We start from the raw sequence: 26,126 nt of genomic DNA on the forward strand, positions 1-26,126 counted from the left end.
GGAGAGAATAAAGTGCATAAGCTGCTGGAAAACAAGCCTAAGGGGACGAAAGGTTTTCCCCCAACTCCCGTTTCAGACCCAAAAGCATTTTCACCAGAGCAGGGGTCCTACAGCAGGCCAGAGGCAAGCCTCGGGGAGGCCTCGGGAGCAACCTTTTCAGGAGCACAGAGTGAGCCGGGATGATTTCGGTCAGGGATCCTCCGGTGTTAAATCCTCTCGATGAGATGAGGCCGGCCCATTCTTCGATCCCAGTCATCGGCGGTCGCCTAACCAGTTTTTATGAGGAATGGATCAAATTAGTATTGGACCAGTGGGTTCTACGTGTCATAGAAGAGGCTACATGTTAGAATTTGCTCGACCCCTAAGCAGCCTGTTTATGGTTTTCCCCTGCGGCTTACCAACAAAGAAACTGTTTGTACAACAGACCATTCACAGGCTGGAGAGGCTGGGAGCCATTGTTCCCGTCCCCCAGAGGAAGATGGACTTGATGGACCCTGACCCAGCATGGCAATTATGTTCTTATGACACTACTGTCTAGATATACAGTCCGGGCACACTAACATTTTCAGGAGTAGTGTCCTTCGAGCGGAACTCTCACAGTCCCACCCAAGATAGGGAAGCTTTGGTACATCCCAGGAGTCTGGACTGATCTGGGTACGTACAAGGAAAGGAAAATTTAGTTCTTACCTGATAATTTTCGTTCCTGTAGTACCACAGATCAGTCCAGATGCCCTCCCAATGTGGTTGGGTGAAGGGTCATTGAGGGGCTCAATGTAAAAGGGTAAAAGATATTTCCTCCTCCTGCTCACGCTAAGTTGGGCTTGGGATTCCCTGATATACGTTTTGAGGTTTTCTGCTTTGGTACTGTTTAATACTGAAGAGATACAGGTTGCACATCACTTGAAGAGGGGGTACTCTCAAAGTTTTTTTTCTCTGTCTCCATTTGCTGGAAGAGAGGCAAAACCCAGGAGTATGGAATGATCTGTGATACTATAGGAACAAAAATTAGCAGGTAAGAAACAATTTTCCTATGTAGGGTGATCTTGGGTCACTCTGTAATTTTCCAGAATTTAGATCAGGGATGGTTACATTAAAATCTCCACCCTCTAAAAGATTTTCCTGTTCATACCCAGATCAGCCGGAGAAGTGGGTTTTGCATATCTTCCAGCAGATGGAGGCCGAAAACAAAAACTTTGAGGCACTGCTACATATTCAAGAGTGCCACCTGCTGTCCTTCAGTATTGACCTGTCTCCAGCAGATGGTAGAGGTGTCGGAGGGTAGTCTGCCTGTTTAAGAAGGAGGAATTGCATCCCCTCATTCCCCAGGTGCTGGAGGAATTGGGGGTTAAAGTGGCGCAGGAAGAGTCCGATAATGAGGGCGAGAACTGGTCCTGGATGGACTGCCTAGTCCTCCTAGTGGTTTTTGCTTGCCTAAGAAAATTCGGAAGTTGGTGAACCTAGAATGGGACTTTCCAGAGGCAGGCCTGAAAGTCGGCAGGGCTATGGCTAAGCTTTAAGCCCTGATGGACCATGAAGATCCTAAGGATGCCTAAGGTGAATGCTGCAGTTACCAAGACCACCACCATCTGGTGATGGGTTCTGCCGCTCTGAAAGATGTTCAGGACCACAAGTTGGAGATTCAGTTGGAGCAGATGTTCAAAGTTTCCGCCTTGAGTCTCTGGGCCGCAGTTTGTGGTAGTATGATGCAGAGGGCCTGTTTCTGCTGGGTGCAGAAAGCACAAGAGCAAGCCTCATCCAGGGTTGTCAGTTTGCAGTCTACACATTTGGAGGCTGGAGTGGCTTATGTAGTGGATACGCTATATGACTTGGTGTGCACTTCGGCCAGGAGCATGGTCTCAACAGTGGCAGCCCGCAGGCTTTTGTGGTTTGCAGTTGATCGGCGGACATGTGGCCAAGGCCCAGTTGTGTAATCTTCCCTTTAAAGGGAAACTCCTTTTTTGGAAGGATTTGGATCAGTTGATGAAGGCTTTGGGGGAGTCCAAAGGGAACAGGCTACCTGAGGATGAGAGGAGCAGCAAGAAGGTTTTCCTGACCCGCTCCTGTTTTTGGGATTTGCATAGGTGTTCCATTCAAACAAGAACTCAGGCTCAGGAACGAAGCAGTCTTTGGGACGACAACAGGTCCTTCCGGCGCTCCCACAGATCCTCCAGGGATGTTGCCTGACTGGGGGCCAGTGGAGTAAAGTCAACGCAATGAAGCTAGGATCTCCCATTCCTTCGTAGAAGTGGTAGGGGGCAGATTGTCCAGCTTTTACGAGGCGTGGCCAAGATTACCTCAGACTGTTGGGTTCTAGAGGTGGTGAGAGACAGCTACACTCTAGAATTTTCGTGTCTTGTCAGGGAGACCTTTCTGGAGTCCCGCTGTTCGTCTCAAAGCAAGCAAGAGGCAGTGAGAGGGACTCTGCAGAGGTTTCTAAATTTAAAATGCAATAGTTCCAGTCTCGCTGGAGAAGCAGGGACGAGGAAAGGTACTCCATTTATTTTGTGGTCCCCAAGAAGGAGGGCACCTTTAGACCCATTCTCAATTTGCAGAAGGCAAACATGGCCCTGTGGATTCCATGTTTTCAAATGGAGACGTCGTGTTATAGCGGCAGTCCGCAGAGGAGAGTTCTTGGCATCGTTGGACCTGACAGAGATGTACCTTCATATTACCATTCGGACGGACCATCAGAAGTTTCCTGTATATACACAGATCAGTCCAGATAAGTGGGTTTATTCATCCCCACCAGCAAATGGAAGCAGAGGACAAAAACTTTGGGACACTGCTATATAACGAGAGTGCCACCTGAAGTCCCTCAGTATTTCTGTGCCTCCAGCAGATGGTAGAGGTATAAACCTTCAGTCCTGACTGATCTGGAGTTGTTGAGGTTAGCTGCTCCCCGAGGTGCCAGGTTTCTGTGAAGGGCCATCCCTTGGGTTGAGCTGGGCGAACAGAGTTTGATACCCCCAGCAGTTGCAGCCCAAATGTCCCAGTGGGCCCCGAAGTCCCCTCCTGTTCACTTTTGATTTGCCTTCAGGGAAGTATCCCTGTCAAGGTTTTTTTGTTCTGTTCTACCCTGATAGTTGAGTTAAAAAAAAAAAAAAAAAAAAAGGATTCAGCAGCCTTATTTTTTTTTTTCCAGTCGTTTCAGCTGGGCAGCCAAGACAAGTGGCCTGCGCAGGGTGCCAGGAACAGCCAACCCCAGGGAGTTCGGTGTGTGCAGGGGAGGAACAACTGGCTCTGAAGCGGCAGTGAGTTTTCCGGTGGGGAATTGCTCTCTGGAGGCGCCCTTTTCAGCTCAACTGACCGCTCACGTGTTTTCCCGCCACTGCTGGCTTGGCCACGCACTAGTGGGAAGAGAGCTGCAGTGTGGTTTTTTTTTCCCTCAGTTGGCTGGCGGAGGCCACGTGGTGCGCTCCTTCTGTCGCTGTTTTTTGTCTCCGGGTGGCGGGGTAGAGAGGAGCCAGCCTGATGTCTGACAAACTGCGGGTGCAGCCCTGTAAGGCCTGCGGCATGTGGTCAGCGTGTTTAAACCCCCTTTCCCTGTGCACAGTTTGTGCCATGGGGGGGGGGGGGAAGGTTCCTATGCTAAGAGTCTGAAGTCCAGGAGGCCCACTCGTTCCTCGGGGGCTGCAGTAGGGTCCCAGGTATCCAATCCCACTTCAGTGGAGGGGGATCGCAGACAGGGGGTCCAGTCCATCTGGGGGTCCGGGGACTATCCCCCCACCTCTCTCTTGCGGTTCAAAGGAATGAGGAGGAGAATGCGGAGTCTGACCCCAGAAGTCCAGAGGGGGCTTCTGGGGGACCAAGGGGGTTTTCCCCAAAATTTGTCGTCCTCACGCATGAGGCCTTTCTGGCTAGGGAGGTCGGTAAGTGGAGGTCTAAGGAGAGGTCTGCAGGTCCCTCCAAGAGATCTTGGGACTTCTGGGATGCCCTTGGAAACTGCTCACAAGGATCGGGGACCAGGCTCTGATCGTGGAGATCTGGATGACTCTGATGAGCCTCCGGGTGACGGTGGCTCCTCGCCCGTAGCTGATCCAGATGAGATGCAGCACCAGGACCCTGATGGCTCCAGGGACGTGGTCAATGGACCTGACGTGGATGGAGACTATCCCCGTGTGGTCTACCTTTTTAGGAAGGAGGAACTTCATCCTCTTATTCCCCAGGTGCTGGAGAAATTAGGGGTGAAACTCAGGAGGAATCTGACAGTGAAGGGGGTTAATCCGGTCCTGCAGGAGCCACCCAGTGCCTTTCCCATTCCGAAGAAAATTCAGAAGCTCATTAGCTGGGAGTGGGATTCTCCCGATGCTGGCTTGAAGGTTGGGAGAGCGATGGCAAAGCTTTATCCCTTGCTGCAGGATCATTTGGATCGCCTTAAAATGCCTATGGTGGATGCTGCAGTGTCGATGTCACCAAGAAGAGCACCATCCCGGTAGCAGGGGCTGCTGCTCTTAGGGATGTTCAGTAACACAAGTTGGAAATTCAGTCCAAGCAGATGTTTGAGGTGTCGGCCCTCAGTCTCTGCGCGGCGGTCTGTCCCAGACTCAAGCAACAAGCCTGTTTATGTTGGATTCTGGCACCTCGGGGGTAGGGCAGTGTCAGTCAAAGACTTCTCTGTCTTCATCTGCTGGAGGGGAGGCAAAACCCAGGAGTCGGGACTGATCCGTGGTACTACAGGAACGAAAATTAGCAGGTAAGAACTAATTTTCCTTTTTGTTTACCAGTCTCTGCCAGGACAGCAGCACTGCTATTTCCTGAACAAGGACGCTCCTTTGCCAAATGGAAGGTGCCTGCAAGGAACCCTGCTAAGTAAAATTCCCTTCCAGCATCCAGGCCGTGTCCCCTTCATCCTTAACCTCATCAGGTACCAGGTGGCATACAACACCCTGATTGGCAGCTGTGTGAAACGAACCATCCTGAAGGAAGGTAGGCACTGCTGTGTGTGCCAGCAGAAGCAAAGCACTTCTTAAAAAGAAAGTACCCCTCAATCTGCAGCAGGAATCACTTTTGATAGCACAGCTGTTGGTCTCTCCCCCCTCCTCTCCCTCATGCTCAGTAATGCTGCTTCACAAGCCACTGGTAGCAATCTGGCATTTCATTATACACACTAAATTCACTTGGGAGAAAATGTCCTTGTCACAGTAAATCTAAATGAGTTCCAGTGACAGGAGGAGCTAAATTTGGGGTGTTAGCTAGGTTTCCAGGAATGAAAGAGCTTTAGTCCACATTGTGCATTCCTGCATTTCTCTTAATACTCTGTAATCTGCCAGGTGCTTGATGGACCTCTGGTCTGACCCATCATAGCACTTCAATGCATTTGATAAAGAATATACAAATTCTTTATAAACTTCATCTTATGTGAGATTTTCTCTTTAAAAAAATTAATTCTTAATTTCCTAGCGTGTAGCCAGATGGACTCAGGACCCCAGTGGGTTATGTGCTCTTCTGCTAGCAGATGGGAGACAGAGTCAGATTTCAAAGCTGACTTCACTCTAGATATACCCCTGCAGTAATCTCAGCTCTTCAGTTACTCTGTGTCTCCTAGCAGATGCGGACACTATCCCACACACTAGAATAGCGTTAAGAATTACAGCAAAGAAGAAGAAGAAACAAATTTTACCTTAAAGAAGATTGAGCTCCGCTCTCCTGCAGTGAAACCTAAGGGTCCCTCCCCCAGTTGAGAATTCCTGAGGTGATTTCCGATATCCCTCAGAGAGGTGTGCCTTGGTCTGGTAGCTGGTTCCCGGCGTGGACAGCCTCCAGAGTGGCTGAAAGGCAGCGGGTGCACATCCGAGGACGGTGGTGAAGGCAGAGACCTCTCCCCCCGCAGCTGGAGACCGTCCCGGCACATTATCGGTAAGTGCCGAGACCAGGTAAACAGAAAACCTTAAATTCAGGTCTCCGAGGCTCGGATTGCCGTACCGATTCTGTTTTTTGCTTCCGGCGAGGTAAAAAGGGAGCACTGGGTTGAGCAGCCTTGGTTGGGCTGGGCCCCGACCCGGTGCAGGGGGCGTCTGCGCCATCTTCCCTTCTTGTCCAGCGGTAAGCGCGGGGCAGGCCAGGCGGCCGATGCGCCTAACTTGTGCATGTCCAATACAGATGCGCGCACAGCAGTGCGCACAACTGAGTGCACCGCGCGCATTGAAATTCATTACCTGTATGTCTAGAAATAGAGGCTAAGGCACTGGCGTCCAAGAAGGCAGAAGGCACTCTTTGCACAGCCTGCCACATAAGAGCCACGCAGCCTGAACTGGAATTCTGCCTGTGTCAGCATTGTGAAGAAGCCCAGGGGGAACCAAAGCCTGGTCCCTTACTGTTGGGGGATGCATCCGGAACTGCTACAGACGATAGCTCCCTGGATCTATGCATCACCTTTCAGCCCGGACGCACCAGGACGAGGGTGAGACCTTGGAGCAGTGCAGGGCCTGTGCGATCGGCGCCGGAGACCCGCCGGGGTAAGCCTATTTAATTTGCACTTACCCACGACCGCCTCCGTCACCGACCACGAGGCAGCCCCTTCCTCCCTCCGCAGACGCCATCCAGCCTGTCCTCCGCTTCCCTGCGACGTCAGCCAGCACACGCAGACCAGCCAATCAGGGGACAGCCCTGATCGGCCTTTAAATCCGAGCGGCTCCTAGGCGTCGCGCGCCGAAGGAGCGCGACAAAGGGGCCTGCCCCTTTGTGCGCCCCTTCGTGCAGCCCCTGCCGGGCAACCCCGCCGGGAAACTATCTAGTCTGCCCTTATGATGTATAGACTTGTTGGTGATGACCAGCGAGGCATAAGGAAGCCAGGTAAGAGCCCTTTAAACCTCGGGCTCTACCTCCCGGCATACGCCCTTTCGTGTACAGCCCCTGAGGTAAGACTCTGCTAACGCTCAGACTCGGCGTTACCCTGAGAACCCATTTTCAACGTTTGCTGCCCCCAATCTTCTCTCATAGCACCCCTCCACAGCACAACTATTTATCACCCTTGGATCCTCCCTCCCCGTCTAAATACCCTCACACCTTAGTCTGCACCTTACAGGCATGCTCTACTCTGCCATCCCAATCATTCACAATCATAGGAGAAACTCCGTCACTATACCTGGACAAACACCCCTACATCAGCAACAACAACAAAATAGACTCATCCCCATCATGTTTTCACCCCTGAACCAACTATTGGGCCTCACCCTGTTCTCCTTAACTCTTTTGAATGCCCACTCTAAAAAAAAAAAAAACAAAAAAACAAAAAACCCCACCTCTTTTATATGATTACCTCACTGATGAGCAGCCAGATCTGTGCGCCATCACAGAAACATGGCTCAAACCAGAAGACACGGTCCTCCTTAATCAACTCCCCCTACAATCCTTCGACTTTTTCTCCATCCCCAGACTGAAGAAAAGAGGAAGAGGGCTGCTACCGCAGCAAAAAAAGAATTAGGATTGTCCCTCCACATGGCGGCCTCTCAACATACTCTGGAATTCGCAGTCTTCAAATCACCACAGCTACAGATTGGTCTCACCTACGCCCCCCCAGGATGCCTTGATTCCGACCCATCTCCTTTAATTGAATTGATAGTTAAACATATCAACACTGATACGCCAGCCATACTGTTAGGAGACTTCAATCTTCATGTGGATGCCAACTCTCGCTCCCCTAACTGTGAATCCTTCCTTAACACCCTCCTCTGCATGGGATTCAATCAACTCATTCATGAACCTACTCATAAAGCAGGACATACCCTGGATCTTATTTTTATCAACCAAGGCCTAACCCAATCTTCGCGCATTGCCTGCCAGCCAATCCCCTGGTCTGACCACAAGCTAATCTCCACCACCTTACTATACCAACAACCAAAACCACACAGCAACTCAGAAAGCCACAGTCAAATTCAGAAAACTCTGCAACCAGGAAACGCTCATTTCCCAGCTCTCACAGGAATTAAACCAACTTGACCCCACCGACGCTAACATGGCCTTAGCTTCTTGGATCAAAATTTCAAACAAAGTGGCAGACAAGACCTGCCCTCTTATTACCAAAGTTATTAACTCCAACAAAGGCAATAAAAAACCATGGTTCACTCCAGAATTAAAAACCAAGAAGCGTGAACTCAGAAAAATGGAACAGAATTGGCGCAAGAATCCTTCGCCTTCAAACCTTTTGGTCTTTAAATCTCTCATGCACCAATACAGAATAATCATTCTGCAAGCAAAAAGAGACTTCTATTCTCAGAAAATTCACCATTTCAACTTTGACCCTAAAGCTCTCTTCTCCCTGGTATCATCCCTTACCAAACCACCGACATCAGAAATTCCAGATGACAAAGCATCTTACAAAGCCACTGAACTTGCCACTTATTTCAGGAGCAAGATAGCTAATTTAGTCGCCTCCCACACAGATAAGAATGTTCCTACCCAACCACATCTGGTCTCAGCCTCTCAGCCCCATTCCCACCCAACTACTCATTGACTTATCGCCACAGACAGCAACCCTAGAGGATTTTGAATCCACTTCAGCCTTAGAAATAGAAATTCTATTAAAGAAACTAAAACCAGCCTCCCACCCACTTGACCCGATTCCTGCTAACCAATTGATAGCTTCTGCCAAAAACTTCGCCAAGCCTTTCGCTCAGATCATCAACGCCTCCCTATCCCAGGGTCACGTCCCAGACCCTCTCAAACTTGCCATCTTGAAACCTCTACTAAAAAACCCAACCTCTCCACAGACAACCCAGCAAATTTTCGCCCTGTTGCAAATCTTCCAATCATCGCCAAGGTCCTCGAAAGAATCGTTAACAGTTCTCCGAATTCCTGGATAACAACAACATCCTCTCCCCGGCGCAACTTGGTTTCCGCAAATCCCGAAATACGGAATCTCTCCTATTATCACTGTCTGACAACATCCTCATGAACCTTGATAAAAAACAGCCCTGCCTGCTCATCCTCCTGGACATAACTGCCGCATTCGACACAGTTAACCACGAATGCCTCATAGATAAACTGAGATCGGTATCAAAAACACAGCCTTAAATTGGTTTAAATCCTTCCTCCAAAACAGATTTTACAAAGTCAAGATCAACAGCAAAGAATCGGCTCCATTCAGTTCCACCCTCGGAGTCCCTCAAGGCTCTTCATTATCACCTACATTATTCAACATCTATCTACTCCCGCTTTGCAAACTCCTATCTGAGCTTAAGCTAACACATTATGTGTATGCAGACGACGTCCAAATCCTCTTACCGGTAACCGACTCCCTGGACAACACTCTACGCCGTTGGAATTCTTGCCTCTGCTCCATTAATAACCTCCTTTCAAATCTCAACTTGATACTCAACACCGACAAGACAGAGTTCCTCCTAATCACACAGGATGGTAATTTATCTCTAAACGACTCTCTCCTTACAGCGCTCCCAACCACCTCTACCAGGGTCAGAAACCTTGGCGTAGTCATGGACAATCAACTGAGCTACACAGGTTTCATAAATAACACGGTAAAGGAGTGCTACTTCAAACTCCAAGTTTTAAAAAGATTAAGACCCCTCCTTCATTTTCACGATTTCAGGTCAGTCTTACAAGCTATCATTTTCTCAAAAATCGATTATTGCAATGCACTTCTACACGGCCTGCCAGACAACTCTATTAAGCCCCTCCAGTTGCTTCAAAATGCAACTGCAAGGATTCTCACAAATTCAAACAAAAGGGACCATATAACACCGATCCTAAAGAAGCTTCATTGGCTCCCAGTCAAAATTAGGATCCTATACAAGCTCTTATCAATCACCCAAAAAGCCATTTTTAACATCTCTCCGCTGGACCTCTCGACCCCCCCCCCCCTGCAACTTCATACCTCAGCCCGACCTCTGAGATTAGCGCAGAGGGGCACTCTTCAAGCACCTTTAATCAAAACCTCTTTAAGTAAAAGAGCTCTTTCCTCCGCAGGACCCAAACAGTGGAATTTGCTCCCACCGGACCTTAGGCTGGAACAATGCCCGATTACTTTCAAGAAGAGACTTAAGACTCTTCTATTCAGAAAAGCTTTCCCATAAGCTACGCGTCCCCGCTACATTCGCCATGGACCATCTCTTCCCCAGCTTTTCCTCCTAAGTATATTTTTTTCCTAAGCATACTTTGTCACCGCCTAGGCTTTCAATTCATGCATTTGTCTTCCAATAAAGCTGCAGTAACCTCCTTCCCTCACCCCCCCCCCCCCCTCCACCATTCAACCTCCCTATCCCAGTTGGCCCACTACCCCAATAATCCTGATCTTACTAGTTTGTTACTTTGTTTTTTTCCCCTTGCTTAAGTTATCCAAGTTTATTTCCTCCTTGTTTCATTGTAAGACAATTATTTGTTACTGTCTATTTTATGGTTGAAATGTAAACCGTAGGGATAAGTAACAAACAGGTCGATACAGTTATGCCGCGTTAGAAAGAGTGCGGCAGTGCAGGGCGCACCCTCGTTCCCCGCACGCACAGTTCTCTTCACATATCGCTCGATACTCTATTCAAATTGCTTGCAAATGCAAGCCGCGTCTGCGAAGCGTTAGGCGAAGCGTTAGGCCCGCGCAACCCATTTTACTGTATAGGCGCTTAATACAGCGCCTATACAGTATCCTGGGTGCGCTGGTACCTGTCATTTCAAATGTCATTTCAACTGACATTTGAAATGACAGGTACCAGGAAGTGGATGGTTTCCCCACTCCCGAAGCAAGGCGGGAGGGGGGGAACCATCAAAACTAAAACAAAACTCACAACCAAAACTAAAACAAAAGTTGTTTTATATATATATATATATATATATATATATAAATACCTAGATGTCACTTTCCGAATCCCCCATCTCCACGCCCGTTCATCCAGGCGGCGGCGGGACGGCGCGCGTTTATCCAGGCGGCGGGCGGGTGGGCGCCCGTTTATCCAGGCGGCGGTGGGAGGCGGCGGGCGGGTGGGCGTGCGTGCGTTCATCCAGGCGGCGAAAGCGGCCTCCAGCAGCCCCCGCCGGCAGTGAATGAATGCACGCCTTTTATGCCCGTGCAATTTCGGTGCTCAAGGCGTGACGTCACGACGCTTGACGTCACGGCATGTGACTGCCTTGAGCGCCGAAATTGCATGGTCGTAAACAGGCGTGCATTCATTCACTGCCGGCGGGGGCTGCTGGAGGTTGCTTTCGCCACCGGCTCCCGCCGCTGCCTGGATAAACACGCGCCCGCCGGCTCCCGCCGCCTGGATGGACGGACGCCCACCGGCTCCCGCCGCCGCCTGGATCGAACGCGCGCCCACCCGCCCGCCGGCTCCCGCCGCTGCCTGGATGAACGGACGCCCACCCGCCCGTGTGGCGATGGGGGATTCGGAAAGTGACATCTAGGTATTTATATATATATATATATATATATATATATATATATATATATATATAACAACTTTAGCATTTTATGAGAACTGTAATTTTTGTAAGCCGCTGTCAGCTCCCATACGGAACATGCGGGATGAAATAATTTTTTAAAGCAAATAACTAATGCAATCTGAGTTCCGTGCAGCATCGTTCATGCAAAAAGAAGGGCTGAATACAGTTTGAAAGCGGGTTAGTATATATGGAGGTCGTCCATGGTGCAGGACTAACACCAGGTAGAGGGTAGGCGGTAAACTAACAGGTTAAGGACGCGGCAAAATAGCGGGTTACAAAGGAGATAATCAGAGCACGCGTCACAGTTTCTGAGGGAATAGCTAATTCCTTCATTAAATAGCTAATTCGTTCATTTACATATGATATACATGCTGGGTGCGGAAAGGGTTATGCGTCGGTTTCAAGAAGCGCTAAGGACGCGTGAAACTGGAGACTGTATCGCAGGATCGCTTTACGCGTCCCAATTGTGCGCCCACAGCGAGTTGCAGACGGGGAATCTCCAACCGCACTTTACAGTATAGACCCGTCTGTTATTTGAACTTCGGTATAGAAAAGTTATAAATAAATAATAAATAATCTCTGAGATGGCTTCTCCACAAGAGGGGCACCTCAGGGGCCCCTACTCAGACTCTCCCAGGGATTAACATGGACCCAGGGACCTTCTCCTGGTTAGAATTTTTCCAAGGGCTGCAAGCCTTCGTTCAGGTGCAATTAGCCCCGGCTGCTCCCCGGCTGCTCCCCGGGCTCAACCCCTGCCGGAAGCACAAGATCCTCCCGGCCCTGCTCGGGTGCCTCGAGACATGCCTCGCCTAACCAAGAATTTCCCTGACAGGGATCCAGACACCTCAGATGATGATGGTGGCTCCCTGGAAGAAGGAGAAATCCCTCCAGGCCTGGAACCATATCGAACCATGCTTTGCTTCTCCGACAAGGATGGATTACCAGCCCTCGTTTCCCAGCCTCTGAAGACTCTGGGTATTCCAGGCACGGATCCTATGACGGAACCAAGAAGAACCCCATCTCTGTGTCCCTTCGTAAAGCCTCATGCTACTTCCCAATGATGGAACTATCCAGGAACTGATTGACCTGGAGTGGGATGCCCTGGAGGCCAGCTTCAAAGAGGGTTGGGCCTTGGAAGCCCTATATCCTCTGGAATCAGCAACCAAGCAACGCCTGTGTTTCCCAAAAGTGGACGCCATGGTCTGTGCCGTCTCAAAGCAAGCAACCATTCCCGTTGAGGGAGGGGCTGCATTGAAGGATACTCAGGATAGACTATTGGAATCCATTCTTAAGCAAGCCTTCGACGCAACAACAATAACACCTCAGATTGCTTCCTGCTGCACACTGGTGGCATGTTCCTGCTTGCTTCTCTCGAGAGAGGCAAATAATTCCGGAGCATATACCGGTGAGACGATGGAACCTGCAGCAGCCGCCTTCCTGATGGATGCAAGCTCAGATCTGGTTTGTACCTCAGCCAGAGGCTTAGCCTCGGTAGTGGCAGCCAGAAGACAACTATGGCTACGGAATTGGTCTGCTGACGCGACCACCTAAAGCGAATCTCACAAGAATGCCCTTTAAAGGCTCTCTCCTGTTCGGAAGTGAATTGGAGAAGTTAGCCAGCAAATGGGGTGAATGGCCCAGTACCTCGGCTACTGGAAGACAGGGGTAAAAGATCTCAGCCCCCACCCCTAGAAGAACCAAGGGCAGAAACTCGGAACGCTTTAGACCCTACAGGAACTCGCAGTTCCAAGCACCTCGTCCCTCTGGAAGGTCCCAGCCCTTTTGGAACCAACAGACCAAGAGAGGAACAGGCCCGGGGGCAGGCTCCAGCCATGCTCCCCAATGAGAATGGGCTGACCCATCCACAGGAAGAGGAAATAGGGGGTCAACTTGCCCTCTTCTACCAAAGATGGGTCGAGATCACGTCAGACAAATGGGTATTAAACATCATTTGAGAAGGTTACTCTCTGGAGTTCCGCAGCCTCCCTCAAGACAAATTTATAATCTCACCCTGCCACTCCCACACCAAGAGACTGGCAGTGGAAGCCACTCTGACAAGACTACTCAGTCTGAAGGCAATAACTCCGGTTTCTACGCCCCAACAAAATCCGGGGCGCTATTCCATCTATTTTATCGTTCCCAAGAAGGAATGATCATTCCGACCCATCTTGGATCTCAAGAACGTCAACCGTCATCTGTGGATACTACACTTCCGCATGGAGACTCTTCACGCCTTAATAATGGCAGTACAACCAGGAGAGTTTCTAACCTCCCTGGACCTCTCCGAAGCCTACCTTCACATTCCAGTCCATCAAGATCACCAGCGTTTTCTATGCATTGCAATACTGGGTCACCATTACCAGTTCCGAGCGCTTCCTTTTGGCCTAGCAACCGCCCCCAGAACATTCTCCAAAATTATGGTGGTCGTGACGGCAACACTGAGGAAGGAAGAGATTTTGGTACACCCTTACCTGGACGACTGGCTATCAGGGCAAAGTCTCTGGAAGAGAGCCGGCAGGTGACCAGCAGAGTCAAGAACCTACTGCAGGAACTCAGTTGGGTCGTGAACACGGGCAAGAGCAGTCTGCAGCCCTCTCAATCTGTAGAGTACCTGGGGGCCCGTTTCGACACCAAACAGAACAAAGTCTTCCTCCCTCCCCCGAGGAGAAGGAAACTGATGGAACAATTACCACGATTGATGACCAGTGCTCGCCCCAAGGTATGGGACTATCTTTAAGTCCTCGACCTCATGGCATCAACCCTGGAGGTTGTCTCAACCGCTCCAGCACTCCTTACTGTCAGGATGGAACCCACTGTCCCAGAACTACTCAATTCGCCTCCAACTACTGTGAAGGATTTCAAAGGGGCATGGGATAAACACTGTGGATCCATAAAGGCTGGAGGATTGGAATGAAGAGAAGAACCATGGGGGTGGCTTAATGGAACGGAGGCTACTACCTGGTGATTAATACCCTTACTCAATAAGTCTTCGCACGGTTAATGCAACTCCAACATTGCTCTCTGCTTCATTGGCAAGGGGAAATGTGGAAAAGAAGGATATGCATTCAGACAACAACCAACCAGGACTAAACTTCACAATCTGAGTAAACAAATAAGCGTGGGGATAGCTTGCTTATTACAGCAGTTACTACCCTAAACTAATTAAGCCTGATACATCACTTTGAATGCATATACAGCTTTGCTCTCTGCTTAAACAGCAGGGATAAATGTGGAAAAAAGGATTTACATTAAGACAACATCCAAAAAGGCATTGATCTGTGCAGTCTGGATAAACAAGCATCGGGATAACTTGCTTGATGCGGTGGTTACTACCCTTAACCATTAAGCCATATGCTCACCTTTGATGCAACTCCAACATTACTCTCTACATCAATGGCAGGGGATGGCAGGAAATTTGAATCAGATACCAACAAGGGCCCTGAACTTGGTGGTTGGTGAAACAGATAAGTTTGGGAAAATAAATGTGTGAGCTTCCTGGGCAGACTGGTTGGGCTGATTGGTCTTTTTCCTGCCATCATTTCTATGTTTCTATGAGGTACGTTCTCAGCTTCAATGGTGGCTTCAAGAAGACCACCTAAGCAGAGGAGTAAGCCTATCCCCATCAAACTGGACCTTGCTCACCATGGATGCGAGGGTGGGATGGGAGCCCAATGATGGCCCAGGGACAATGGAATAAGGAGGAGGCGGAACAGAACATAAACCGCCTGGAAGCTCGAGCAGTCAGACTAGCATGCCTGCGATTCAGCCACAGACTCCGAGGCAAAGCGATTTGAGTAATGTCGGACAACACTACAATGGTTGCTTACATCAACCGCCAGGGAGGAACCAGGAGCCAGCAGGTGTCTCAGGAGATAGAACTCCTTGTGGAATGGGAGAAATACATCTACAGACTATCTTAGCCTCACACATTGCAGGAAAAGACAATGTCAGAGCAGAGTTTCTAAACAGGGGAGAGTCTGGATCCAGGAGAGTGGGTGTTGTCAGCTGAAGCCTTTCAACTGATAGTAGATCGCTGGGGCCTCCCGTCCATCGACCTGCTGGCTGCATCTCACAATGCAAAGGTTCCCCGATTCTTCAGTCACAGAAGAGATCCGTGGTCTCTGGGGCTCGTCGCTCTCGTTCAGACCTGGCCAGAAGTTGCTATATTCCTTCCCTCCATGGCCCTTGCTGGGCAGGATCATTTACAGAATCGAGCACCACAGGGGGATTAGTCCTACTAGTAGCCCCAGATTGGCCCAGGCATCCGTGGTATGCGGACATATGAAGACTCCTGGTGGAGACCCCCTGTGCCTCCCACCATACAGCATGGTCCTTCATGAGGATCCGACTTGATTCTGTCTTGCGGTCTGGCCCTTGAGAGGCCTCGCCTGATGAAGCAAGGATATTCTGTGGCGGTAATTGCCACCTTACTCCGTGCTCGGAACGTCTATAACGAAATAATTGTAAACAAAGCAAAAAGCTAAACAACATTAATAAAGGTTAAATTAACAACGAAAACATAAATAATTATTTTAAAAGGAGCACAAAGGTTAGCACGAAGGGGAGCACAAAGGGGAAAGCCCCTTTGGCACGCGACGCCCGGCGGACCGGCGTCATTTACTGGCTCTAACGCTGAGCATGGTGACATCATAGTGGGCGGATCTCATTCTCCCTGAGCTTTCAATATCTTCTTTGTTTCCCGGTGATTTTTCTCGTTTTTTGTGTTTTTTATGACAGGGATTGTCCTTCAAGGTGCCCGATGTTGGAGGGCAGCCCCTCAGCTTCACTGCCTGGTGGACCGGCGTTGTTGTGGATTTGTTGTGTTTTTATTTTGTTTGTGTTTTGTTTTAGTGAGCACTAAATCAAAAATGAACTGGGGGGAAAAAAGCAAACAATTTATTTATTTGTTTATTTAAAAACTCTTCTATACCGTCGTTAAGTTAATTCACCATCACAATAAAGCGAAATGAATAACACAATAAAACAAAATGAATATTCAAATGTTTTGTGACTGCATATCCCTACTCGTTAGTTCTGCTCTGGAAGTAGTGAAGAATGTGTTTTTTTGCAGTACTGCAGCCTTCCTAATCTTCTTCCTACCACTGATCTCTGTATCTGTCCTAAGCATGCTTGAATTGGGTCACGATTTTGGTCGCTACTATCTCTGCCAGTGGCCAATCTAGACATCTACCACATTTCTTCTACACCTTCCTTCCTGTAACTTCAAGGGCAAGAGATCATGATATGAATTATTTTATTAATGGTAAATTTCACCTTCCTATACTTTTATTGAGGCCTGTCAAATATTTGAAAGTTTCTATTGTATCCCTGTTTCTCTTTCCTGCAAGATCATTTTTTAGGCCTTTTCTGAATTGCTTCTATCTTTTGAGTGCTTACAAAGGTACAGCCTCCAGAACTGAGCACAATACTCAAGGTGCGGTCTCGCTAGTGACCGACATAAGGGCAGTCTGACTTTATTTTTCCTGCTACTGATACCTCTGCTCATGAAGCTGAGTATAGTTAACTTTTTCAGTTTCTTGATACCTTGAGGTAGTCTGAAATGATTACTCCTAGATTTCTTTCTTGTTTGACCATTTCCCAGTTCTTGTCTTTCTAATTTGATACATGGTTAATGAGTTTTTGTGTCCAGAATGAATGCTTTTTTTTAGTAGTGAAGCTCATTTTCCAAACTGTTGACCAAATTTCCAATCTGTTTGGGTTTTTTTTTTAAGATACTGAAAAGAAATGAGCCTGGGGTATCCCACTGGTCACTTTTCTTTACTAGAGTAGGTTCCATTTTCCACCACTCTTTGCATCCTGAGAGCCAGCCAGATCCTCAATAGTTTACCACGTTCTGGCCTGTGTGTGTGAGTCACTGGCTGCTGTGTCTCTTTCAGATTCCCAGGGCATCCTCCAGTTTGAAGTCTGCCCACTCTCAGATTCCTGTTTCAGTGTATCCTTCCAGCATCCCGTCAACGACTCTCTCGTGTGTGGTAAGCAGTGATTCTTGAACGGGGGTCTGCTGGGAATTTAATGCAAGACAGACTATCAGTAGTACGCATTACACACTACATGCTGCACATCAAATCGCAAGTCTGATTCCTAATGTTATAGCACAGAACTCGTGTCACCAAGGTCCTTCACACTGTGATATCTTGCTGGGGAGAATGCTAGCACCTTCTTTGTCGTTTTCCTCTACTGTTACCATATGTACTTTTTTCTATTTTTGCTTGATTACATAGAAGATAGATTGAAAGTGACTAGAGATGGTCTGAAAAATTGTGATCTGCAGTTGTAAACCTGCCCACAGCCCAGGGTAGGGTTACTGGTCACGATCCCAAATTGTGATAATGCAAATCCAGAAAATGGAAGAATATGCCTGACTGAGTCTCTCTGCCTTGCTTCCTGCTGAGACTTTCCCTCCTCTCTTACAGCGGTGATGGATGTACAGGACTCCACACATGTGAGCTGTAAGCTCTATAAAGGGCTCTGTGATGCCCTCATCTGTACAGATGACTTCATTGCCAAAGTTGTTCAGAGGTATGATCTGAGCCCAGCTGAATGCACATCACAGAGGCCAGTTTATAATGCAGGATTGAGTGCTGTTCATCTGTTTAGTGGGAGGAGTGCCTGTTCAACTCCCTCTGTAATGAGATCAGCTTAGATTGTCTCTACAGAAACACCATGTGATTAGAAAAGATGGAGCTTAGTTATGTGATACCAGGGATTTGGTTTTGATTTTTGCAAAGCAAATTGTTATCTGACCACTTTAATTAGTAACAAGTCTCCTAAAATGTACTACTTGTTGACTGATTAGTTAGAAAAATTTTTAGTTTAAATAAATTTGAAGCAGGTGTAAGTTTATTTTGAAGGTTTTTGAAAGGACCTTTCCTTGCAGGGAACTCTGTATAGTGCTTGCATATAATTAATCATTTTTCTCCATTAACTTTCAGTTAATGATTAATAAAATAAGTATTTTATATATGGTGGAGGGCTTAAGCCAATGCTTTTGGGAAATTCTATAAAACAGGGATTCCAATGTATGAACAGTCCTGTGTGCTGATGACAATGGAATGTGTACCGAGACCCTTTTTGTGCTTTGTGGTTCCAGGTGTATGTCGATTCCTGTGACCATGAGAGCCATTCGAAGGAAAGCTGAAACAATCCAGGCAGATACACCAGCTCTGTCCCTCATTGCAGAGACAGTGGAAGACATGGTGAAGAAGAATCTCCCCCCAGCCAGTAGCCCTGGCTATGGCATGACCACAGGCAACAATCCCAAGAGTGGCACTACCACGCCAACAAACACTTTTTCCGGGGGGCCTATTACCACTTTGTTCACCATGAGCATGGGCATGAAGGAGAGGCATGACTCGTCCAACCATAGTGAGGACTTCAGCAAAGTATCTCAGAATCCCATTCTTACCAGTTTGCTGCAAATTACTGGGAATGTTGGGTCTTCTATGGGCTCGAGTCCAACCCCGCCTCATCATACACCCCCTCCAGTGTCATCACCAGTGAGCAACACCAAGAACCATCCAATGCTAATGACTCTTCTGAAAGACAATCCCCCTCAAGATTTCTCAACACTCTATGGAAATAGCCCTCTTGAAAGGCAGAACTCTTCTTCAGGCTCTCCTCGGATGGAAATGGGCCCTGGTGGAAACAAGCAAAAGAAGAAAAGGTTGCGAGTGCCCACAGAGAAGTCAAAGCATCAGACAGAAGATGATTTCCAGAGGGAGCTCTTCTCCATGGATGTGGATTCCCAGAATCCTATTTTTGATGTCAATATAACAGGAGATACTTTAGATACTCCTCACATTACTCCAGCGCCTAGTCAGTGTAGCACTCCCCCCACTTACCAACAGCCAATGTCTCACACCCAGTCCGCCATGCAGAGGATGATCAGGCTGCCGAGCTCAGACAGTATTGGAGCTGATGTCACTGATATTCTTTCTGATATAGCAGAGGAGGCATCTAAGCTTCCCAGTGCTAATGATGATTGCCCTCCCATAGGCACGCCGGTTAGGGACTCTTCAAGCTCGGGACACTCACAAAGTGCTCTCTTTGACTCCGATGTTTTTCAGACAAATAGCAGTGAGAACCCATACACAGATCCAGCTGACCTCCTTGCAGATGCCACTGGGAGTCCAAACAGCGACTCTTCCAACCAATTTTTTCCAGATGGCGTAGATTTCAACCATGAGTTGTTGAGCAACCCGAGTCAAAGTGCCTTTGGGGATGACTTCTATGATGAGAGCAGCCAAAGTGGTGACAGTGACAATTTCAAGAGGTTTTCATCCCAGGCTCTTAGTGCTCTGGGTGTGCCAGGGTTGGGAGGTGATGGAGGAGACAGCAAATTCAAACCAAGCACTCCAGCGGACACAGTTGATTTCAGTATTATAGCAGCTGCAAGCAAAGTCGTGGGACCATCTGATATGATTGAGCATCACAGTGGAAGCCAGAGCCCTTTAATGAGTGGGGATCTGGGGAAAGACAAATCTCTAAAACAGCGTATGAAGGAGGGCAATGGAAGTGGAAATAGTCTCTCGAGCACAGGGCTTGATGGGAAAACTGGAAAACGCAGCAGGACCCCATCCAGTGATGGTAAAAGCAAAGACAAGCTAGCGAAACGGAAAAAAGCAGACCCTGAAGGGAAATCTCCATCTCATAGTTCATCTAATCGCCCTTTCACCCCACCAGCCAGCACAGGAGGATCAAAATCTCCTGGAAGTTCAGGAAGGTCACAGACCCCTCCAGGAATGGCTACCCCTCCAATTCCAAAAATCACAATCCAGATTCCCAAGGGGACAGTCACAGTGGGCAAACCTTCTTCACACAGTCAATACACCAGCAGTGGGTCGGGATCTTCCTCTAGCAGCAAAAGCCATCACAGTCATTCCTCCTCCTCCTCTTCTTCTTCCTCTTCCAACTCAGGAAAAACAAAAAGCAGCAAGTTAGAAAGCTCTTCTGCCTCAAAGATGAGCAGCAACCTGTACGCAGGCCAAAGTGGTTCAGGATCAGGCCAGTCTAAAAGTTCATCCCAATCTGTGAGTAAATCGGGATCTTCTCCTGTCACCAAGCATGGTCTTGGAAGCAGCAGTTCAGGCAGTACCAAGATTAAACCACAAGGAAAACCATCATCATCACTGATGAACCCTTCTGTGAATAAACCAAATATTTCTCCTTCCCATTCTAGACCCTCAGGAGGTTCTGATAAGCTTGCATCCCCAATGAAGCCTGTTCCAGGGACTCCCCCTTCCTCTAAAGCCAAGTCCCCAATTAGTTCAGGTTCTGGAAGCTCCCATGTGTCTGGCAGTGGGTCAGCCTCAAGTTTGAAATCCTCTTCAGGTATGGCATCTTCCGGTTCTATGTCCCAGAAACCACCTCCTTCATCTAATTCTTCCACAGCATCCTCCACTGCCTTTTCATCCAGCAGTTCATCCATGTCTTCCTCCCAGAACCAACATGGAAGCTCCAAGGGGAAATCTCCCAGCAGGAACAAGAAACCTTCCTTGACTGCAGTCATTGACAAACTAAAGCATGGTGTTGTTACCACTGGACCGGGTGGTGAAGACCCATTGGATGGTCAAGGTGGGGTGAGCTCTAACTCCTCTGGTCACAGTGTTTCATCAAAGCACGGCATGTCTGGTGGTGAGTTTCAGGGAAAGCGAGAAAAGAGTGACAAAGAGAAATCCAAAGTGTCTGTATCTGGAGGCTCTGCAGACTCTAAGAAGAACTCAGATTCCAAAAATGTTGGAAGCACTGGAGTAGCCAAGATTATCATCAGCAAACACGATGGTGGGTCCCCAAGCATTAAAGCCAAAGTAACTTTGCAGAAACCTGGAGAAGGAAGTGGAGATGGGTTACGGCCTCAGATGTCATCCTCCAAAAGCTACGGATCTCCTCTGATCAGCAGCTCTACACCAAAGCATGAACGCTGCTCACCTAGTCACAGCAAGTCACCGGCTTATACCCCACAGAACATAGACAGCGAAAGTGAGTCTGGATCTTCCATAGCAGAGAAGTCCTACCAGAACAGCCCGAGCTCTGATGACAGCATTCGGCCCTTGCCTGAATACAGCTCCGAAAAGCATAAGAAGCACAAGAAAGAGAAAAAGAAACTAAAGGACAAAGATCGGGACCGAGATCGTGACAAAGACAGAGACAAGAAGAAGTCCCACAGCATCAAACCTGAAAGCTGGTCCAAGTCTCCTATCTCCTTGGAGCAGTCTTTGTCCATGAGCAGCGGCACCATCCTTTCCACTGACAGACCTTCACGGCCAAGTTCAGGATTTTTAATTGGTGAGGATGACGATCTCATGGACGTTGCTGTGATTGGGAACTAAATCTTTTTGAACACACACATATATATATATTTAATGCTAACGTATGTAAAACACAATTTGGATATCGCAAACTCTGCATCCTAGAAGGCAAATATTATCAGAGCTGGTGATCTGGCACAATATGGCACCATTTAATGACGTGGCACTGCTGTTCTGCAGAAGGGGATTTTTGGGGAATTATTCATAATTCCAAAAAATCCCCCCTCCAAAAAGAAAAAAACAAAATCATCTCACCTTTGATAGGTCCCAAGAAAAGCCAGGCTCTTGGGTTACAGAATGGATTTGTATTGCACCATGACGAAGTGTGAAGGCAGCAAGCAGGAAGTTTGCCTTGGGAGAGAGAAGAGGCTGAGGAAGAACATGTTTATTTATGAGTGGGTTTTTGCTTTCAGCACCATTCCAAATTAAAACTTTTGTTTTTAAAGAAAAGTAGTATCTGGTGCAAGGGAACTCGAAGGTTTGTTAAACCTGTATTCTGGCTCACTGAGAAGCTTCTCCTGCTCTCAGTTGCTAAGCTGCATTGTGCAGCCTCTTAAAATAGAATTACTCAACTTTGAAATTTTACTACTATTTATTTGCCTTTTATAACTTTGTGGATTTTTCAAAATTCAGTTTTAAATTGAAACATTTATTTTTAGATTTTACATGCATCTTAAGCACTGAACTTGCCTTTTTTAGTTTGTAAAAGGATTTGAAAACATGGTGTGTTGGTGTATATGTCACTGTGAGAAGAAAAGTTAGCACTGCACTGCCTGGCTTCTAGTGTTAACCCTCTGGTGCCCACTTTTCAGAATACAGAACACACAGACTCCAAAGGAACTCTGAGACTGCGGGGGCTTCTGATCCTAGAGCATGATAAGCTATAGAAAACTAGGGCTGGGAAGGGACTGTAAGAGGTTCCTAAAAGCTTCCACCATCACCTCCTTGGGGGACATATTCCCTCTTACAGAAAGAAGGCTGAAGGGCGTTGGGCCACTCTTCACAATGTGAATCTTGGAGGTGATAAAGAGTATTGTCTTGCATTTGGATTGTGTCCTTGCAGAAGGTCATAGCAACATTATGTGAAATCACTTGAAAAATGTTCCAGTTTTCAAATTCTATATGGTCTTAATTTGGCTCGAGCCTTGGTTGTAAATCTATGAAGACTATTGCCTTTGCAGTGTAATTATAACTTGATTGGACTGTACAGTTCTGTTTTAAAGTACAGATATGATAACAGAAGTCACTTCCCTTTTAAAAGGCAAAGAGCATCAGTGGTGAGAGAAAATTGTATGGCAGCTATGCGATTTTTGGTAGCCTACAGTGAAACGCAAGCAATGCAGGGCTGCAATGGCTTAACTACAGTGTGGCTGTTAGCATAGACCAGACTAGCACAGTGTTGTAGCACTATAATTGCATTATTATATTCATCTTGTAGCCAAACATTAGCTTTGGACATTTTGACCAGTTCTAGAAAGTGTACACAGCTCACATCGGTTCACAATTAACAGAATTAACAGCTGGCCTCTGTTTCCCTGCAGGGACCCACCAAAAGCTCCTTGGTGTGGGGGCCAGGAGAATGAAGTGAAGGAAAAGGGACTCTGCTAATAGTGTTTTAAATACAGTCAGCAACTGTGGTGTTCAAGCTGAAAGCATGAGAGCAGCTTGCCAAAGTGCTATGAAATCTCAAGTGAAAATGCACAGTCAAACTTTTATTTTTGTTCTGCTAGAAAAGGCAATATTTTATTCATATTTAAATCTCTCCTCCTCTCCTAGTATTTAAGATACACAACATTGCAGAAGGCCTTTGATAAATCTGGCCTCATCTGGAGAGGTTTCACCTTTAAGTATTGTTGCCTGATAACTTTCTCAAGTCCTGAGCTCACTGATAAGACATCAGGTTTATGCTTTTGATAAGGAAGATGGAAAGCAGAATTGTTAGGCTCTGTAGGAACACAGTTATGAGTCCTAGTTAAGATAGAAACCATCACATGATTTGTAGGGTGTGACGATTTTAATAGTAAATATATAAGGAAAGTGCAACTTTACTTGTTGCCCATCAGAGGGAGAAAAAATAGCCAAGAACTCATGTAACCTGGCAGGTGAAAAGATGCTTACATCATGCTGGGTGATCTGCAGATGAGATGTATACAGGACACTGTGTAACACTAACAAAGCGTTTCACATTTGAATTGCTGCCTTCTTTATTGCCTTATTTTGAAAAAGATATCCTTTTCTGTTGTTCATATTTGCATCTTTCAGTATTGTAAAGTCAAATATCAGAATTAATGTGCATACAAAGAATAACAGAACCAGTAAACTGAAAGGGTAATGATAATGGTGCATCAGAAGTAAAGAATGAGTATTTACTGAATATTCCCTGTGTAAATATTTTCTTATTTGCAGTTTTTGGAGGGGAAAAAGTGTGTAAATCCTTCTCATTTTACATTCTTTTGGACATATACTATGCTTTTGAGTTTTTGGGAAACATAATAAAACCTGTTTATTTACAAGCAAATCTATTTGGTAAAAAAAACAACTTGGTGTGATGTAGCTGTGATTAAGTTAATAGCGATAATAAGTGAGTGGGAGAACTCTGTTACCAAACAAGAAAAAGAGGCTGGAGCTTAGCTTTGATAATCGTATAGCCAGTCAGTGTTACAAAGCATGTGCGGAAAGCTAATCATATAAAGGGAGGTAATATTACTCCTTTATATGTTTCTGATGAAACCCTTACTGTCAGTACTGTGTGAAGAGCAACAGCCTACATCTACCAAGGATTGAGATATATAGGAGGGCCACGAAAAGAAAAAAAAGGATAACTAGCTGTTACATTTAGGCGATTACCACCTGCAGGAGTGACTCAGGACAGAGAGAACAGGAGTCACAGTAAAGTCTCTGACAATGGCTGGAGGAGTCTCTGATACCAGGTGCTGGCTAGAAGGAGTCTGTGGTGCTGCTGGCTGGAAGGAGTCTGGTGTAAGCTGAAGTCTGTAGAGCTGGGTGCTGGTTGGAAAGGAGTCTGGAACTGGGTGCGTGGGGGTAAGGATGAGCTTCGTGATACACTGGAACAGCATGGGGGTACATGTGGATGTGGATGCAGGTAAACGTGGACTGAACACTGGAACTGAGTGCAGGTAAGGGTGGACTCAGGATAGCGTGCAAGTAAGTGTGAGACTTGACTGTAGGTGTGTGTGAACTGGAATGAGAGAAGCAGGACAGCAGGACAGACAATGACTGGACTAGACAAAACCAAGACAAGACTTACACTAACAGAAAACGCAAACGCCCGAAGGCAGCAGGGCAAGGAGCCAGGACACAAAGCCCGAAGGCAGCAAGGCAAGGAGCCAGGACACAAAGCCCGAAGGCAGCAAGGCAGGACAGAAGGCCCGAAGGCAACGAGGCAGGACAGAAGGCCCAAAGGCAACAAGGCAGGCCAGAAGGAAACAGGAGGCTAGAGCAGGGGAGCCCAAGGAAACTCGATGCCGAAACACTGAGGCATTGGCTAGGCGGGGTTAAGTAGGAAGTCCAGGTCATGGAGCAGATAGGTAGGACAGACTGGGCCAGCCAAGAGAGCGTGCTCGTGAGGGACCTCTGGTGGTGAGGAGGCTGCACAGCAGCCATAGTCGTAACACTAGTATACTTAAAGAACATACCAGAAGGAAATATTTCCTGTAGAGTGAAAAGCTCAAGGACAAGGTCTTATTATAGATCTCAAGGATAGGAAGCCAGAGGGTGGTAGGCACCGGGCATGGCATTCCAGCAGTCAGAGCTGGATTTAAAATGGGGTGTCCATAAATCAGTGTTCCCTGTAGGTACCCGGATCAGTCCAGACTGCTGGGTTTTGCCTCCCTTCCAGCAGATGGAGACAGAGAAAAACTTGAAGAGCATCCTCTCTTAGTGTGGTGTGCTACCTGCATCCCATCAGTATTTCTCTGTCTCCATCAGATGGAGGTGGCAGAACCTGCAGTCCTGATCCAAGATTACCAAGACAAAAAAAAAAGAGAATATAGGTGTTTTCTACCTTTCTCATCTAATGCTTGATCAAGCAGGACAATAAAAAAGAAAAGGAGTGCTGTTCCTCCCAGGGGGGGTAGGCAGGTCCTGGTGGGACCATTCCCCCTGGTTGCAGGCAGACCAGAGCTAGGGTTGGAGGCCCTATCAGCTCCACTGCCTGGTGAGACACCTGGGGTGAGTACCGGTGGTCCGGTCCCTCCCCCTTGTTCCTGTCTCCAGAGAAGCTCCATTCCTCTGGTAAGGCGAGTTGGCCACTTAAAAAAAAAAAAAAAAAAAGTCGGCAAGCTGCCGTTATTTTCTGTGCAGCTTCCTCGCTGTCTCTACAAGCTCTGCGGCGGTCACTTCTCTGCCACGTCAATCCCCCCGGGCTCCGGCAGCAGTTTCTGATTTTTTTCA

The 26,126-nt window shown here is 47.5% G+C and overlaps 1 protein-coding gene across 7 annotated transcripts in view; it reads left to right on the forward strand.

The window, feature by feature from the left end:
* Window positions 1-24,231, forward strand: part of MED1 (mediator complex subunit 1) — a 168,243-nt gene extending 144,012 nt beyond the window's left edge. For 6 of the 7 annotated variants that reach the window (XM_029572144.1, XM_029572143.1, XM_029572148.1 and 3 more), the window contains 4 exons: window positions 4,725-4,926; window positions 17,283-17,378; window positions 17,820-17,925; window positions 18,497-24,231. In XM_029572144.1, coding sequence (XP_029428004.1) covers window positions 4,725-4,926; window positions 17,283-17,378; window positions 17,820-17,925; window positions 18,497-21,734 — 3,642 coding nt within the window. In that variant the 3' untranslated portion in view covers window positions 21,735-24,231. The remainder of the gene's footprint in view (window positions 1-4,724; window positions 4,927-17,282; window positions 17,379-17,819; window positions 17,926-18,496) is intronic. The other variant, XM_029572145.1, reaches the window with a different exon arrangement.
* The last annotated feature ends 1,895 nt before the right edge of the window (window positions 24,232-26,126 follow it).

The sequence above is a fragment of the Rhinatrema bivittatum genome, chromosome 12 (genome assembly GCF_901001135.1).
Source record: "Rhinatrema bivittatum chromosome 12, aRhiBiv1.1, whole genome shotgun sequence".
In the NCBI taxonomy this organism is placed as follows: domain Eukaryota; kingdom Metazoa; phylum Chordata; class Amphibia; order Gymnophiona; family Rhinatrematidae; genus Rhinatrema; species Rhinatrema bivittatum.